Source organism: Brachyistius frenatus, unplaced genomic scaffold, assembly GCF_029030835.1.
Source record: "Brachyistius frenatus isolate BFR_SWC_R1_liver_20210118 unplaced genomic scaffold, ASM2903083v1 Contig_48, whole genome shotgun sequence".
Taxonomy (NCBI): domain Eukaryota; kingdom Metazoa; phylum Chordata; class Actinopteri; family Embiotocidae; genus Brachyistius; species Brachyistius frenatus.
In genome coordinates this window covers 2796787-2815646 of record NW_027210647.1, presented here as the reverse complement: position 1 = coordinate 2815646, position 18860 = coordinate 2796787, and the positions used below count along the sequence as shown (strand labels likewise).

At 40.5% G+C, this 18860-nt stretch overlaps 1 protein-coding gene across 3 annotated transcripts in view; it reads left to right on the top strand.

Annotated features, from left to right (window-relative positions):
* The window catches only part of arhgef1 (Rho guanine nucleotide exchange factor (GEF) 1), a 42588-nt gene that overhangs the window by 243 nt on the left and 23485 nt on the right, over window positions 1-18860 (top strand). For all 3 annotated transcript variants that reach the window (XM_069703903.1, XM_069703902.1, XM_069703901.1), the window contains exons 2-4: window positions 15815-15898; window positions 16015-16128; window positions 18661-18759. In XM_069703903.1, the coding sequence (XP_069560004.1) occupies window positions 15848-15898; window positions 16015-16128; window positions 18661-18759 (264 nt within the window). In that variant the 5' untranslated portion in view covers window positions 15815-15847. The remainder of the gene's footprint in view (window positions 1-15814; window positions 15899-16014; window positions 16129-18660; window positions 18760-18860) is intronic.

Below are 18860 nucleotides of genomic sequence, written 5' to 3'. Positions count from 1 at the left end.
GCAGACTCCACATACAGGAATGCTGTACTCGGCTCGGCATCTCGTGTGTGTGTGTGTGTGTGTTGGGACTTTTTTTTTTTTCGACTACAAACTACAAATCACTTTAACATGCACAAAGGGAGTTATGTTTTGTCATGTTTATAGCTGATGACCGTGGGACATTTTTGTATTATGTCCTTTGAAAGAGTAGTCCTCTAAAATGTGTCGTATGAGAGCAGTTCTGTTTCTCATTAGAAAATACAACAATACAATATACCCCTATTTGTATTTTGCCTCATAAATGATCTAACTCATTATTTTTCAGCCATCTTTATGTGATGCAAGGGCTCTCAGCGCTGTGATTACAAAGACTTAACCATTGCTGGATCAAGCCCCTTTGTTTTCCACTTATTTATTTTTCAACACTGTTTATTTTTTTTTATTTTTTTTTGCACAACATAAAATTAGGCCTCCCTTTATACCCTATGTATAACCCCACTCATCATACGAGTTTTGCCATGTGAAACAGAGGACATCGCAGGTCAAGGCGAGTGTTTCCTGTGCTCACAGGAAACCACAATTACTGTATATCTAATGCAACTTCATTATTGCACATTAGACAGAAGAAAAGATGCTGGAACATTGTGGGTTGTGCTCTCCAGAAAGTTGTCATATTTGTATTAATGACTCCTCAAAGAACCATCGTTTTTTGTGTTATGCCAGGTTGTCAGGCCAATTTGTCTTATTTGTGCTCATCCGTCACTTTCACTGCTCCAGGGTTGTTGGTTTTTTTTGTCTAAAAACATGAGCTACTGTATGTCAAAGCACACCTATAACGCCTGTGAATTTTAATAACATTAGGTTTGCTGATTATTATTAGACGGTGAGAGTGTGTGTTAAGGAGGTTGTAGTGGAGGTTTTGGAGACTTTGATGTGTTCCCAGCCAGCACCCCAGAAGCCCCATGTGAAGCAGGCCCTGCCACTTCCTGTTACTCTCTGTTAGACTAGAGTAGCACTGCACTTGTCATCTCTCTCTCTCTCTCTCTCTCTCTCTCTCTCTCTCTCTCTGCAGTCTCTCTCCACGTTTTTCAAGTGCAGGCTTGTCTGTGGCCCAAAGGCTACCTTCTCTTCCTTTTAAAGGAATGTTGGCTATTTAATCTGAAGCTGCTCTCTCTCTCCCCCCCCTCCCTGACTCTCAATCTCTCTATTGTCATAGCCCTACATAAACTCGCCCAAATCCAAATCTCTCACAGGGTAGGGAGATAAACTGGGATACAGTTGTTGTTAGCCTCTCTGAGAGGTGCCCAACAGCTGCAATGACAGATAATGGTACCCACAGTGGAACAGCCAGGGGGTGTCCTAAGGGCCTGGAGCTGTGTTGCTGGCAAGCTAATAATTTACTGTAGTCAGGCTCGGACTTCAAAGGGCTCGCAGGTATTCTTCTCTGGCTGCAGTTAGTTTGACGAACAGGCAGCAGATAATGAGAGACAGAGTGGACTGGGCTGCTCTTCTTCTCTCTGCGGGTCAGCAGTGAAATCTACTGATTCCACCTTGAATGAGCTCAGTGGGTGAGGACAGGTGGGGTAGGGGTGCATAGGAAGGTAGTTATGTTGTACCTCACCTGTGACACAAGTGTACCTGAAACCACAGCTAATGTCAGCAATGAGCAAGGCAGCACGCCGCAATGTGTCACTTGATGTTTCTGCAATTGTTTTCATCGGTCACTCATGGATACAGATGTAGAAATCTGGTTGTCTTTGGCCATTTTGATTCGCATCAGTGTAAAAATGTACCTTGGTTTGTTGTACGTATTGGATTGTTCACTGGGTTAGCTTCAAACAGACATCTTCCTCTGGTTATTTATCAGTAAATGATGCGTCAGTTCATTTTGTTTTTGTTTGAGGAAGTCACATCGAGTTTGGATGTCTCTTTTCTATGTGAAACAGCAACATAAACAGACATATTGAAAGATGTACCTGATAAGATCAACAATATCCTCTTTGTTGCTTCAGTTTCTTGGATTTTATCCATATTGTATATTGTTGGGTGGTGTAATAATATGACATTTTATAAATACTTTAAAAGAATAATTCCAGTGTTGTGGAATTGCACCTTAAAAAAGTTGGTGGACTCAAGAGTGTCCTTCAGATTTTATGGTCTAAATCGAAGCAGTCGAATGAAGACGTCCCAGCTTTCAGTCTTTAAACTGGTTAAAAACGTTTGGTGTTACAGTTCCCATAATGCAACTCAAAGGTTTCTTTTGTCAGACCCTCCTGGGTCAATACCCACGTCTTTGAAACTCCAATTTTCTGTTTTAATTTTGTCGTCCTGAAGCCCAATCTTTTGTGGGACTATTTTCTTTAGACTTTCAAAGGTTCCCTGCAGGGCCACAGAAAACATTCTATAACCGTTAAAGATTGAATAGTTCTTCACCAAAAAAACGAACTGGCATACATGTGTAAAACTAATGCAATACCCTTTTAAGACTTTTGTATTATTATTGTAGCTCCCATTGCCCAACAGAATCCCGACACTCATCTGCACTGACTTGTTCTGTATCTCTGAGCTGGCAGAGATTTAACTTAGACAAAACAATAATTATTGTTTTCATGAGTTAATATCAGACAATTTATTGCAAAGCTAAACCACAACAGCTCCTCTCAGTAGTCATATGGTGTCAGCTCATTCGCGGGACAATGCTTTTCAAGCATGAGTAACTCGCACAAGCAGCTCAATGTATTCACCTGCCTATCTCTGTCATCTCTCTGCTGACACATGAGACATAATGTGTGCAGCAGTGACATCCCCCTCCTCAATGAATGACCCCTTCAGGGTCCAAAATGAATGCAGCCAATCTTTGTGCAGGTTTTTCAGTCCTCTCACGCTAAATGGTAAGAGGATTTTGTGCGAGTTTAACCCGAGCTGCCGCAGCAGCTTGTTTCTCAGACTCTGGAAAGAAAAGGTAAAAAAAATGGAAAGAGTTGCATCCATCGGTCCAAGTGTGAGTCAGAGGGACGGCTGGAAAGCTGATGTGACGGAGAGTGTGCGAGTGAGAGAGCGAGGAAACGGAGAATGAGCTCTTTCATTTGAGGGTCAGGGTGGAAAAAACGAGACCAGACTCCACAGACGATGTTTACTCTTGAGCAGTGAAAAAAAAAAAAAAAAAAGTGTGTGTGTGTGTGTGTGTGTGTGTGTGTGTGTGTGTGTGTGTGTGTGTGTGGGAGGGGGGTATATAGAGATGTAGATGTGATTGACACCTTCCCTGTGAAATGTGCTGACGGATCTTTAATGTGACATACCGAAAATAAGTAAGATACCTCTCCTGATAGATGGAGCCTCTTTTTAAAGCTTTATCTATCAGGAGAAAAAGCCTTGTAGTGGCAGTGCTTGTAACTATTATTTTCATCCATGATTAATTCGATTCACTGTTTGGTCTATCCAATTTTTGAAAGTAATCAAAAATGTCGATCACCAAGCTAAAATAAAGATATTTTCGTAGCCTAATTTTGTTCAACCAAACTTCAAACTCCAAAATATTCACCAGTACAAAGCTTGACGCAGTGAATTTTTGTCATGTTTGCCTTAAAAGCACGACTCTGTAACTGAGCTGTCAAGTTGCATTTTGGCAAATGTAGATGTAAAGTATGTTGCTCAAGTTCTCTTTAACTTGAATGCTTTTTTTGGCAATATTAGCCTGAGAAGTTCTGATTGTGCACTGGCTAAATTCTCTGCGGAAATATTCAGCTTGAGCGTTAATATTTAAGCTTTGTTTGGTATTGTGTTGAGTCAGGAGCAGTTTTTGCCCGAAAATGTTAATCAGAGATTTCTGTGTTTGGTCTTACACACAAACACAAACACGCGCACGCACACGCACACACACACACACACACACACACACACACACACACACACACACACACACACACACACACACACACACACACACACACACACACACACACACACACACACACACACACACGGAAAGCAGTTAGGCCAAGCTGGAGGTTCACAGTGACCTGCCAATCCATGTCATTCGATTTGCCCCGGCCTATCAGCTGTTTCCATGAAGCCAGTGACCTCTATATGGGGATAAGGAGACAGAGAGAGAGAGAGAGAGAGAGAGAGAGAGAGAGATGACAGGGGGTGGGTTTGGTTGGTGAAGTGTTCTTTAGCTCTAAGGAGAAATGAGAAAAAGAAGCAAAGGCGTGTTAAAAGTCCAATATTTTAAACATCTCCTGTGCATTCTTGATAAGAAGATATTTTCTTTGGTTTTAAGTACCAAAAATCTTCTGCATGTAGAGTTGCATCTACTCGTTAAAGCTTCTCTTTAGAGCTCTACTAAGAGAGGCGCATTGATATTAATCATCCTCTCTTCTGATAGGCTGACTCTTTTTGAGTCACACACGCCCAGGCGAACCACAGGTTTTCTCCAGTGTTGTAGGTTGCGAGCATCGCGATGGATGACTGTTCTGTGTCTTCCACAGAAAAAGTTGGGCAACGGGCCTTGCTGAGAGTGTACATAAGACCTGAGCACGAGTTTGTGACATCACAAACTTAAGGAAGTCCAAACAGCTCATCCAAACAGCGCTAGTGCTCAATACGCACTTCTCCGTGGACTGAGTGTTTTGACATTTTTACAATATTTACATTGCACCTAGACAATATGGGACCTTAAAGACTTTGTAAATATATACATGACTGTGTGCATAAAGGTAGGTAGGGTAGGAGGTTGTAGCTTGTTATAAAGGATGCCTTGTTGTCTTTAAAATGTCAACAGACGCTGGAGAGTCTTGTGCTGAGATGTGGGGGGGATGGGGCTGTGCAGTATTGTTAAAAACCTACGAGAGTGTACTCGACTGAAATCATATGAAGAGAAGGTCATTGTTTCCACTGCTACGGTTGTATCCAACTAAAATCAAGAAAAGTTCATTGTAGTGAAACAACAATGTCGCAGCAAATCTTTTTCAATTGTACGGTAGGACCTTGTGAAGCATTGAGAAGACCTGCATGTGTTTTGGTGGTACTGTTGGCAATAATCTTATTTTAGCCACTACGTAATCGTTGTTAAATTACATAATTGGCCCTTCTCTGCTGGCCATGAATGCACTGGCTCTCTTAGGCTGATCGTGCAAGGGGCCGCTTTATTACACGGTGAAGGAGGGAGGTTGGGAAAGAAGAAAGGGAGACGTTTTTAGAGAACTGAAACTTAAGAAAAAGGGAAAGGATGTGTTGGGGAAAAAGAGGAGGGGAGTTATGTCTGTAAGGGCATGTTCTTACACCTTCTGCACAAATGAGCCACTCCCTCGTCCATGTACACTGTGATGTAACTTCCCTTTGTACATGCAGTCTGCTTTACAACGCTTATCTTCAGTATCTCGCAATGCTCCCTCTCCTGTGTTGTTTGCTTACCGTCAGTGCAGTGACAAGAGATCTGGGATAACTTTGCCCCCCCCCCCCCCCGTAATGTTGTGACCACTGTTATGTTGCCCTTTTATCACACTGAACTCACATTAGGCCTTGTTATCTTGAAAAGTCTTATCTCTGTGATTTGATAAGAGTTTAATCTTTAATCAACTCTGTTTATGGAATGATTTAAGATGCTTGTGTTGTCTTCTAGCCTAATCTAGTCAGGAGAAATGCCCTTTAAAATGGCAATCCAGCACCAGTGTTATGCTTTCATAGAGTTGAAAGGTTTCTGAGGGAAAGACTTTAAGAAAAATGTCAGTATTGAAGCGGTACAGGTTGAGGTAGTGGCTTTATGTCACTAATATTAGTCAAGTTTCAAACACTGGATCATACAGTCCACTTCCCATAATGCACCACCATAGTGTTTTTTTTTTTTTGTCTTAGACACTCTTTGTCTGGTAAATTCCCACATCTTGAGCTCAATCCAAGATATGACCAATGACATCAGAAGGGTTGTTTTCTCAGACCTTTGAAGGAGTTTGGTGCGAAGTTGTTCAGACAGTGTTTGTTTACCTGTGATTTCATTATGTAGGTCTACAGGTGTAGTGTTGCTGCAACGCACTGGAACAATGCCCCGTCACTTTGTGTCTCCAATTCAAGTAATAATATGATAACAGTTCGGTTCAGTTCAGTCCGGTGGAAATTCTTTTACATTTTTTTAAGTGCTTGTACAGCACATCACCTCTAAAGCATATGTTATGCAAAAGAGCCAATAAAAACATATTGATCAATTCGCAGTGTCGATTTGAAGCCTCGTCTTTGATCACTGCTGCTTTCCCAGTTAAAGTTACTGCATTATGCGTTAGTACATCTCAACACTTCCTGTAATCTTTTCAAATTAGAATAAGATACCTCTTGAGTTTCAGCAGATGGAAACACTTCATTTCTTAAAAAGGCTTTTTGTCAAACATTTGCAGGTGACAGAAATCAGACATTAACAATTTAGATGAGCAATCCAGAACAACCATCAAAACCAGCAGGATTATAAATTAACGCAATGTAAATAGACATTATTGACTACTGTATGTGAACTTCCCACTGCAGAAACAGTCGTTACACAGTCGTAGCAACAGCCTTACCTTATTGTTCCACAGTACACGCATTTTAATTCGTAAACTACATGCATTATATTTATTAGTTTTATGTTCAAATTAGTAACCTTTTATATTTATTTTTTCTGATTTTTTTTTTAATTTCTACTCTTATTCTAATTATCATTAATTGTTCACTTCTCTTTTAGTACACCTGTAATAGTATGTCACCCCGTATTTTACGATATTTAGTTACTGTATGTCACAAATTAAACCTTTTATTCCTTTCATCTGTATCTTTGGTCATCTTTTGTGGCGTGGAAGCACACAACTTATCCTGTATTACACTGAGTAGACATTTTACAGCTGACACCTGTCCTGCTCAAACCCCGATGCCCCCCCCTTCAACCAATTAACAAACACTCATTCCGTGCATGAACATTTAGACTATGCTCACATCTTTGCACACATGTACGCCTTAACAGTTACACAAACATTTATTTGTGGCCGCAGGCTGCATGTTAAATATAAAGACATGTACGCACCGCACACGCTCTATGGTCAGCTATGCCTTTGGGTGTGTTCACACCGAGGTGTTAGCTCACTATCAACCCTGCCAACTGCGGCCAAAAGCATTTGGTCAAGAGTTAGAAGAACTCAAGTGTGTGTGTTGTTTATGCCTCACCGCATTTTGGAAACAGATGTTTAGTTTGTGAGCTCTTAGGTGTAGGTGTGTGCTCTAACACAGTTTCTGGATACTTGCTAGACTTTCCAGAGTGTCTCACATGTATGTTTCCATTGCCTGTTTTTTCTGCCCTTTCACTGTTACTGCGTTGTTATTCATTTCCTGTTGCAGGGTGTCTCCTCGTTTAATTTGTTGTCCGCACTCCCTCTCCTCCTCCCACTGCTTCTACTTCATCTCTCCTCACCCGACCCCTTGTTTCATCTACAGGGTTATTATCGGTAAGCGTAACACTACAGTCAGTTTTTCTAGTATTGGAAGTCTACAGGTTTATGATTGCAATGCAAGTCTGCAAAACCTGGTTAAGGCTTTCTGTAAATCTTGTGATTCCAAGGCAAAAAAATAAATATGTAACATATACTTAAGTGCATTTCATTTATTATTTTTTATTTATTGTTGTGACAAATTATTTCACAGTCAAACGATGCACCTAAAACATGCACCTAACCCCTGTAGTTTTAGACCTCTCCTGTTCGGAGTCTTTTTTTATGACCTCTGTTCCTCATTTGGTCGTCTCTGGGTTTCGTTCATGCTGTGAGTTGACTTCCTTATCTGGTTCCCATGTGAACTTCAAGACAGGTGGCTCAGGAGGTTCATTTGATGCAGTTTTGTCTGCCATGTCGCTTGCGGAAACACTTGTGGCCTCCTGTTTTTTCAACTTTCTGACTCTTTCTCGTCTCTTTCTTTCTGTCTCGCTTTCGCTCTCTCCTCTCATCTGATAGGTCACAAAGGAAATGGCTCTGATAGTTTCCTCAGGAAATTACACCCACTTCCTGCCTGTATGCCTACCCATTTGCCACCTTCCCGTGTTTTTTGTTTTGTTTCACCCCTTGTCTTTATTCAGGGAGCAGCTGCTGGAGGAGCGGAGGAGAAGTGGTGCTGGTAGGAAACCCCGAGTCGCTGCTAATGAGGCTGTGGCCTGATGAGCGAGCCAGATAAACAGCAGTACAACACAGCAAGCTATAACCATTAGCTGCTGGGCTATTTTTGGATGCTGCCCTCAGCATATAGAGGACAGGACACAGCCTATTGTGACCGAACGTAAGAAGAACAAGAACAGCGACCTATGCTCGTACAATGGATTCCGTGGCAAGGTGCACCTAGTAATTGTAAATGAGGGAATCTCTAATTTTAGTCTTTTCAATGCAGGGTATATGCTGAGTATTCCTTCATCAGTAGTTTTTTTTTTTTCTAAGAAACGTTTTTTATTTACACTTTACATGGTCAACAACAAAATCACTTTAGATTTGCTTGACCCCTGACATAAAATATTGTGTGTCAGTGCACAATTTGAATTTTACATCATGCCACTGCACACAAGTTCAAATAATATGATCAGATCACAGCTAACCAAGAAGGGTAGGGAAATAGATAATCACAATAATCATTAGGTTCATCCCTATGGCATAGATTTGTCAGAGATGATGGGATCCGTCTGTTGCATCGCAGCTAATCATCTCAGTGCCCCTGGATAGAATCAATGGAGCGTTGCTGTCTGCCACACAGTTTTGTTGTCAGAAACTTTCAGATTTTACACCTAGTCCCTTCTTACATTGCCGCTTAAAATGGCAGGATAAAATAAAATAAGTTCACTACCCTCTTCAGCTGAAAACATAAAGGGCTATTTAATTTTTCTTGAGGTGGGGTTATTGTATGAGGTAATAATCTATAGCTATTGGCCCTGCAGTCGATTGGAGTCGGCAGATCCCCAGTTTGGAAAACTGTTCAGGTGTAAATATCTACAATAAATACTGCTGTGGACAAGTTCAGCAACAAAACAGCTTTTGGCCACCTAAAAAGATTGCCTGATATTCCAAGACCCAAATTCACTGCATGAAGATATGGGTCTGGCCAGGCTCCATTGGTGGTTTGTTTAAAGCCGTTGTATTCTAATGGGTGTAGCCAAAGTATTACTTTTACAACTATTGTAAACAGCCTTTAACCAATTGGCATTGACCACCATATAGCAGAGGTTGTGTGCCAAAACTCTACCAATACCATCATTGTTGGAACTACATTTCGAAACAAACCCTTGACTTCATCATCAACGCACTTAGCCACCGTGACTCGTTGCTGATTGAGCCGACCTTCACAGTGGCTGAGCAAACTTTAATGTGAACAAGGTTTCCCGACTCACAGCGAAGACCGAAGCTGTGCGCAAATAGTTGGGGACCAGGTTACCTAAAAAACTGCCCACTTGAATCAATATTATTTTATATTATGCTATATTTAGACCACTTTAGACCGCTTTACCTTGTCATCAGACAGCCCTTTCCGACTGAAGCTGGTATATTGCTGTTTTCGAAGCCACCAGACTTCTTTGACAAAAAGGGTAATTTTACCTCACAGAATACGGGAGTTGCCTGTCTACTGTTGTTTCAATCCATGATAGTTTGTCTGTGTTATTGTCTGACTTCGGTGGTGTTAACATCTTGGTTAAGATCCGAACTAACACAAAAGTCAAACTCTAGCAGAGTGCTTAGCTTCAGTGCTGATCCACCTGCCTGCTTCTCCAAACTGAAAATGTGCCAACCTCCATCTGCTGTAGGTAATGCAATTGGTAAGAAGTAACTCCTACAACCCCACTTCAAAATGTCTCTCTATCCCTTTAAAGCTTGTGTTACCTCTCTAGAATCACTGATGGGCATGGTCAGAAGTGTGCTCTGTGGCATTTAAAACCAGTGATGGTGAGGGTAATTTTAACCACTAGGTGAGTAGAAACAAGATTTTCAGGGCTGTTAAAGCTTTCCTCAACTCAAAAATGTGTTTACCGTTACCTCACTGGGATGTTTGACCTTCACTGTGCAGAATGATGCATGTGCACACTTCTCTGGCAAGCTGTTTTCACATTAATCTGCTGAAGACAGAAAGTTACTCTGTGTTCATATTAAATCTGACTTTAACACGTGGAGCAGCATTGTGTGTCATATAGATTGGAAGCCAGTCATGGTTCAATATACAACCGTGTAAAATATACATCTCTCCAGTGCACATTCACTGAGCTTGGACATTTCAGTGAAGTAAAAGTCCAACAGTTAAACTTTTCAAGTAAAACATATTTGCATATTTATTGATTTTGTGGATTTATTTTTAATAAGCAAGAGAAAGTAGATGCAATTTTAAGAATTTTAAATTATATCATTCATTTTTTAGTGTAAAAAACACATCACACCCAAATTATTATTTAAGATGTCTTTGCTCTTTAAAGTAAGTGTATAGAATGGCTATCTCGGAATTTATATGTAATATTTAAAATCATATATATCATGTGTATATATATATACTGTATATTATGTGGTGAGGTATTAACTTCTTGCTGGAATTTTGGCTGTGCTCATTCCAGTGGTGCAGCTCTGACCATGTGATCTGGTGTCGAGAGCAAAAGAGAGAAAAACTATCCAATAGTTGTGCTACACTTTTGATCTTAATGTGTGCAGGCTTGCGAGTATAGGTGCACTGATGCTATCTCTATCAGCTGTCTTGATGCTGATGCTTCTTTTTACCACTGTTAGTGACATGCTGTGGGATGACATCTTCAACTGTGCGGATTCATTTCTGTTTTGTGGAGACTCTTCGTGTGCACCATTAAGCAAATTGAGTTCTCACTAATCATTGCACGTGGCGCCAACTGTGGTATTGAAGCATTTGACCTGGTCCCGGTCCAGCTCTGCTAAACCTATCACACTCCCCTCTGACAGTCACGTCATGTGATTGCAGGAGCTTGATTGGCAGGTGCGGGCCCCTTTCGTTTGCGGTATGGATGCTGAAGATGCCCACTTCGGCGTGAGGCCACAGCTTGACTCCTCCTCTCTTCTCGGTCGTAGGGTTTTAACTAAAACGGCAAATTGTTTTAAAGGTTTCACAATGGATGTGCGATTTGCACAAGAGCTGATGTAACAATGATTCAAGTTATTTTTTGGCTGCTACGTGGAAACATAACATTCTAAACTCTGCCTCTACTTTGTTTAAATGAGGAAGCGGGTGCTGTTTTTGATTGCTTTTGTACAGTATTTGAGTATTAGACCTCGACCTCGTCAGAGATGGACAGGAATGCTCCTGTAAAGACCAGTTGTCATAGAACACGCACGCACCACGCACGCACGCACCACGCACGCACCAGCTCCCTACAATCACATAGGAATGGCCCCCTCCCACATACGTGCTCAGTCTTAACTCACACACACACACACACAAGGCACGTACGCTTGATGGCTATCATTAGATTGATGCCACCTGACACTTAGTTAGTACTGGAATGTGATGGGAGGTGGGGGGCAGGGGGGCAGCTGCTGACTCTCAGGAGCACCAGAGCTGATCTCCGCACTTCTGTGACGTTCTGTTTAAACGCTGTATACTCGTGGTCCCCTCTTCACTCCCCTCTGAGCCATGTCTGCATGTATCGGCTAAGGAAGACCCTCACAGTGTGGAGCTTATGCCCACTTTCATGTACTAATGGAGGTGAAGGGAAGAAGGTCTGGTTACTGTTGAAACTCAGACTGTCTCCATCTGTTGTCTGAACTGTGCCATATGCTGGAATGCACCACTTGGCTCCTTCTGGTTCGAGGAGGCTCCCACTCCTCCTGCAGTCCTGCGCTCTTTAAATCCAGAGAGGAATTGACCTTCCCCACTTCCCTCTGAGTAACCGCAATTAGCTTCCCCCTGCCTGCTCCAATTTATCTCTGAGTATGAACATGCATTACAATTACTCTGAAATCGACCAAGACATAACAATAACAAAGGATTGGCTTCAGTGTCTGTAATGAGGAGACTGAAATGCTGAAAGGAGCAACGTAGTAGCAACAGTCAGCTTTCCTCAAGGTTTTAAAAGCTTGCTCTGCTTTTGCATCAGTTAAGCAGTTCACTGAGAAGACATAATTTACTGTCAATGTACTTACCTTTAGAGCTGCAACAATTAGTCACATTAATTGAGTCATTGATCATTGAACTATTTACAGACAGAATTGACCATTTAAGGTATTTTAAAGAAAAAATGCCAAACATTCCATGGGCTCCAGCTTCTAAAATTAGACAATTTGATGCTTTTTGTGCATTTTATTTTACACACGTATGATTGTAAATTGAATATTAAGAGGCCGGTCAGCCAAACAAGACATTTAACGACATCATCTTATTCTCAGGATACTGTAAAGGGCTTTTTTTTTTTTAATTTTTTTTTTATTGTTTTTACATGCTTGTTAGATGTCACTGATACCATTATTCTGGACCAAATACAGCAGTTGAAAAAAAGGATAAAACTGAATAAATGATTTGGTGGAAATAGCAAATACAGAATCATCCATGCAGGGTACAAAACTTTGAGCAATAAAGGTCCTTATCAGAAATGAAGGTCTAAGAATAGAGGGTGTCATTTGCTGTACAAGCGGGAGGCCCTTTGAGTGGAATTTGACTCATTTATGTCAAATTAATCTTTATCAATGAACATCTGGAAACTAAAATGTTGTAACTTGAACTGACTACAAGTGACCTAGATTACACTAGATTTCATTTTTTTTCTCAGCTCAGTTTTTGCTCAGTTGGTGCATTTTTCCCACGCACCAACAGTGCTGTTGAAACTTTGGTTTATGTAAGAATATGGTTTAAGTTTTCACAGAATTTTATCTTTGGTTTGATCTGTTTTTGCAGCCTTAGTCAGGTGTAGCTTTTATTGTCATGGTAACATAACAACTTTGTCATTGTCTTGGTAAGGTGTTGTTGGGCGCTTCATTTTGCTAAGTTGTGGGTGGCTTGGTGTGTGTGTGTGTGTGTGTGTGTGTGTGTGTGTGTGTGTGTGTGTGTGTGTGTGTGTGTGTGTGTGTGTGTGTGTGTGTGTGTGTGTGTGTGTGTGTGTGTGTGTGCCAATGTGGAGGTGTGTCGCTGTGTGTGTGGTTATGTTTGTGTCTGTCTATGCAGATGCGAGTCTGTGGCCCTGACAGGCCTCTGTTTAGCTAAACCCTACTACGCGTGTTGCTCCAACACTGGCCTTTCTCAACCCCGCAGCCCACTGGATATGGCCATGAATGAACACATTCTCTGGCTCTCTGTCTGTCTCCCAGTTTCACTCTTTATCTGCCATCCTGCTGGCTCTGTTTCGATCTGTCCCTGTACAAGATCTCACCTTGACCTCAAAGCATTTGTTAAACCCCTCCTCATACCACTGTATACACACACACACACACACACACACACACACACACACACACACACACACACACACACACACACACACACACACACACACACACACACACACACACACACACACACACACACACAATGTATTCAGTCTACGAATTAAATCATGGTCTTGTCTCATTTCCTTTTAAACTCTAACCACTAAATGAGTATTCAGTTCCGACTTAATCGTAATTAAATTGGCTTCCGAACCGCACATTCACTTTTTATAATTAGATATGCTGTGTACCAATGTAATGCAAATATGTAGAAATGGTTACATTTTATATCTATTTATATTTCAAATTTGTTAAAAAAAATCTATTATTAATATAAAAAAAAGTTTGAATTTCACGTTTGACCCTTTGTACTATTTTTTCTTATAAGCATAAATGCACGTGCATTATTATTTACATGTTTTATAGGAAACCAACATAAACAAGTTTATCAAATACTTTACGAGTGACGTTATTTAATCACACTTGTGCAACAATCCTGTAAATTCAATATTACTGAAAAGCTGTCCTGCTCAGAAAAGCATCCACATTGGCTTCATAAAACCAGAAATGTTAAAGGTACAACTACCACAGTATCAATGCTAAAACCAGACAGCTGGCAACTTTTATAGTCCTAGTGCCTATAAATTGTAAAAAAAAAAAAAAAAAAGACTTCCTTTATAGAGCACTTTTCTAATTAAAATGTCTTTATAAAGTGCTTTACAACTTAAAAGCCAAAAATGCAAAGTGCATAATGACGTGAAGCCGAAAACAGGCACAATAGGGCAATGAAATGCAAAATAAAATGAGAACAGCTTTAAACATGGGTGCTAAAATGACCAGAATAAAACAAAGAAAATGAAAAGGAGCTAATGCAAAATGAGGGCAAGTTATATTATTTGAAAAGTGTTTTGTTCGTCTCGGGCAAATCATGACAGATTTTTAGAGACTTGACAAGAAGGACTTGATCACCGCTGGTCTCAACTATGATAGCTACAGTAAAGGGCTACTACTCAAAAGATCTCAAGCTTTGTAAAGGTTTTTATTTGTCCAACCCTACACTAAATAATGACCCTCGGGTACGGTCATCCAAATAAATATAAAACCTTGCTATGTAAAGTTATTGAACAGAATTCATCACAGTTATAAAAAAAAAAAAAATACCAGTTACTTGATAAAATCCTCAGAAATGCTTTTTTATTTACAGAAATCATTGGATGCAGTTTTGTTTTCTCTTTCGGTTGAGTCGTATGTGAAACTCTTCAGCTCTGTACTTACACTCTGCTCTCTGTAGTCACCTACCAGCACACAGCGTAGCTTTTGGATCTGAGTTTGTGTGTCTGTGTGTGTGTTTTTGGGTGTTCCCCAGTGGCGGCCCCGGGTCTACAGCCTTCAGAGGACTGAATACAAGGGCTATGTGTTGTTTGTGTGTTTTTGGGGAAGAGGAAATGGTGTGGAGAGGGAGAGGGGGGAGGGGGGTCAAATTGGTCACCCGTTCTGATGCATTTCTTTCCCATTCATGGATTTCAAAGGCAAGGATTGGCATAAAGCTTTTGAGTTTCAGATTAGGTAAATTACATTTTTAGACCTGGAAGGTTTACATCATGGCGTCGAGAGGAGAGCCCTCTGCTGGGTGTTTTACTGAACACAGCACACGTCTGAAAAACAATCTTGGAGGCAAAATCTGGCCGAACTTCACAGAAAGCATAAACCGAAAAATGCTATTTTGCAATGCAAGTTAAATGCTGAATTGTTCCCCTGAGTTCGGCATCCAAAATAAATGTTTTAGTGAGGCCTACGGGGAAAGACGACTTTAGCATTTTACACAACACTCCCATCTTAATGAAATACTCAAAACTATTTAGCTAAAAACCTTTTAACTTTTGCTTCATTATCAGTTTCTTATCAGTGTCACATCACCAGTAGCCTTGTCATTTATTTCAAGAAAAAAAAAATCTTTGAAAGTTGACCTGTTTAAAGGCACATTTTTTTAAATATCGCATGCTTGGTCAGTTGAATGCCATATTTTATACATTGTTAGTTCTCTGAGAAAAAAGACACGCTGCCATCTATTTCTTTGCCTTGCTTGGTTCATATGAAGGGGACACTACGTAAACTCTGTTTCTAATTCAGGAACCACAAGAATTATGACACATCAGGCTTGTCTCGCTCTCTCTCTCTCCAGGAGGCTGGATTGGAAGTTGGGTCATTTTCCTCTCTCTCTGCTTGATGTTATTTTACACTGGAAAAGTTCACTGTGTCCAAACTCTAATCTGTCTTTATGTCTGGCTCTGCTCAGTGGGAGCTCAGGATATTAAAGAGATAGCCTACTGGTTCAAAGTATAGCACATAATGGTTGCTAATTGTCTTGTTTTCTTCCCCTCTCTCCCTCTTTCTCTCTCTCTCTCTCCCTCCCCCCATAACAGGGTGTGTTTAGAGCTCAGTGCTCTAACCCAGCCATGAGTATTATCGGGGCTGAGGATGAGGATTTTGAGAATGATTTGAACGATGTGAGTATAAAGAAAATATCATCATCACCTCTCCGGTTTGTTTAATTATTTTGTTGTTGTTGCTCTTAATTCTCTCTCCTCTCCTCTCATCGCTTTGCTTTCTTTGTCTGTCTCAGGTGATGGAGGACCAGTCCACACACTTCAACAGCATAGATCAGTTGAAGGATAGGCCGACCCACCTACTGGTCTTCATGCAACACGTCATCCTGCAGTTTGACCCTGCTCCCCTGGTGAGAACTGCAACTCCTACAATGCAACATCCTGTCTGCGCAGGATGTCTTTCAGCCTAATCTGTCTGTGATATGTCTCGTACAAGTCTGACAGAACTTGCTTGCACTTTACTTGCATGAGTCTGAGCTTAAGTGTGTTTGTAGGCTCAAAGGTTGCTCTTTCTCTACAGTCTGTGTAGATACAGAGATGTATTACATTACATTACATTACATTACATTTAATTTAGCTGATGCTTTTATCCAAAGTGACTTACAATAAGTGCATTTCAACCATGAGGGTACAAAACCCAGAACAACAGGAATCAAGGAAATACAATTTCTTCAAGAAAGTAATCTTGAATGTATAGTGTGTATTTGTATGCTGATGCAGAAGCAACGCCTAACCTTAATGTTGTGTAGGTTAGGTCTTGTCCAATTAGGCAACTGAAATGATATGAATTAAGGGCAATTTAGGTAGCTGTTATAATTATAAAACAATATTAACAAATACAAATACCAAACATTGCAGATGTGAATATTGGCGCTCTTTTCTTCTGTTCATACTGTAAACTTTGTATTCCTTTTTATCCCTTCATAATAAACAAACAAAAAAAGGCTAAATCTTTTGATAGCACTAATAATCATTAGTAGCAGCTATATTATGTATGCATCTGGATAGAATGAAGCCTGTCACATTTATTAAGGTCAGTATTATGGTGCGTTCATGAGCAACAAGAACCTCCACATGGAAAAATACACCTGAATGCCTGTTACACTGGGAATATTGCTCCAGGAAAGTGGCAGATTCTTAGGAGCTCTGAGAAGAAGGTGTGAAATCAGTGGACATGGCAGCGTTTATGGTGAAAGGAAGAAATGTACTCGCTCTGAAAATAAGGTGAAATGGCCAGACTTGGTTAGCCTAGCCTATCTTGCTTGCTAGCCGTGTTAAAAGTGTCGAATTGTGTACAAATATTTTTGACTTTCAGATCTCTACTTTGTCCATGTGAGTGTTTTAGTGAGTGAAAGAGGTTGTTTATCTGTTTTCTGTATTCTGCCTGTTTGTAAACACTCTCAACTGTGAAGTAGGACGTTCATGAATGGGTCTGTCAGTTCCCAGCTGGCTTTAGGCACGATGAGTTGGTATATTTGGCCATTATGATTTAGTGTATCAAATTGGTAATCGATTTTAGTATTTAAAACTGGTCACAGATGTATGTGGATTTTTTTTTCTTTCTTTTTAGGAAAAGAAGTTTTAACAGTGGCAGCACATATACAGAGGGGAAATGAGGGGAGCGAGACAGAGACAGAAGGATTTGACATGGAACTGAACCAGGGATGGTTATATGGTGTGGATCTTGGTAACGAGACCACCCATATGTGTCCTCCAAGTTTGAAGAGCTGTGTGATTGTAAATAACTGAAATTGAAATATTTTTTTGCTGAGGATTGAGATCCTAGTTGTTTAATTGTTCAAGACTGTTCCTCCAACTTTGGCAAGAGAATTAAATATTATTATGGACATCCTGAGTGTTTATTTTCACAGTTTTGGCAGTTATTGATAAATATCGGTCATGATTACAAGAGAACTGGCAGAACTGGCAGCTCCACTTGTCAACAGAGTTTGTTAGTATAAGCGAAACGAGCGGTCAGACAGGTTCTAAGGAAAGAACATGATGAAAACATCATGCCTGCATATATTTTTGCCTGCAGCCAACCTGCTCTGTAACACTGAAATAATCACAGCAGCCTTAATGACAGTACCTAATGATTAGTCAATCATTAGCGTTAAATCTGTAAATTGTCTCTGACCACTCTGAACATAAAGAGTTGCACTTGTTAGGGTATGATCTAATCATGAAATCCAAACTGTGATAACCATATCAAGGCTTATTGTGCTGCCCTTACTTGTGTGAAATACATGAAACAATGTGTACAGTGTCCACTGTGGCTTAATGTGGATTAAGTGTGTTTTCAGTCAAAACTGTACATTTTGGAGACCATTCGTGGGCCTCTGTGTGTGTCTGTGCTGATATAAAGCATGGCTGTCCTTTCCCCCTTATACTGCATGCAGACACTGTGACCCACCCAGGTACTGTTGCACCTTTCTCACAGCCATGACGCCCTCCCTCTTGTCACCCTCCCCCCTTTTTTGCTCTCCGTTGTCGGAGCATCAGTACTATAACGTGTGAATATTCTGCAAGGTGCACACATGGAAGACAATTATGGTATTTTCATGCATGATTGAGATTTAGATATGCGCATGGTTATGGCTTAGAAGACGGTGACAATTACTTTTTGTGATATTGTGATAAGAGTTCAAATGTGTCAAATTATTTGATGCTTTATTTCCAAGTACATTGGGTGAAAGTGAAATTAAGTTTTTATAAAGTGTGGCATGCCAGGGAATGATATGCGTGTGTGACCTTTAGTAATGATATGAAATAATCAGTAAATTGTGTGCATAAAAATGGCACAGACTGTATCAGACTCTACATTAAAGTCTACTGAAAGTTGTCAGCACTCACTGATATTCTATCTTTCTCTCCTCTCTCAGCTGTGTTACCTCCATGCTGACCTCGTCAGGAACCTCAGTGCCAAAGAGACCAAGAAACAGTTTGTGGAGTTCTACAACACCTTCTTGGACAAGGGTGCAGTAAGTAGCACACTACGCTGTATTTTCACGCATTATTATGCAACTGGACGTGAATGAAAAGCTTCCTGATTGTCACAAACTGGCCCAAAGACAGTGAACAA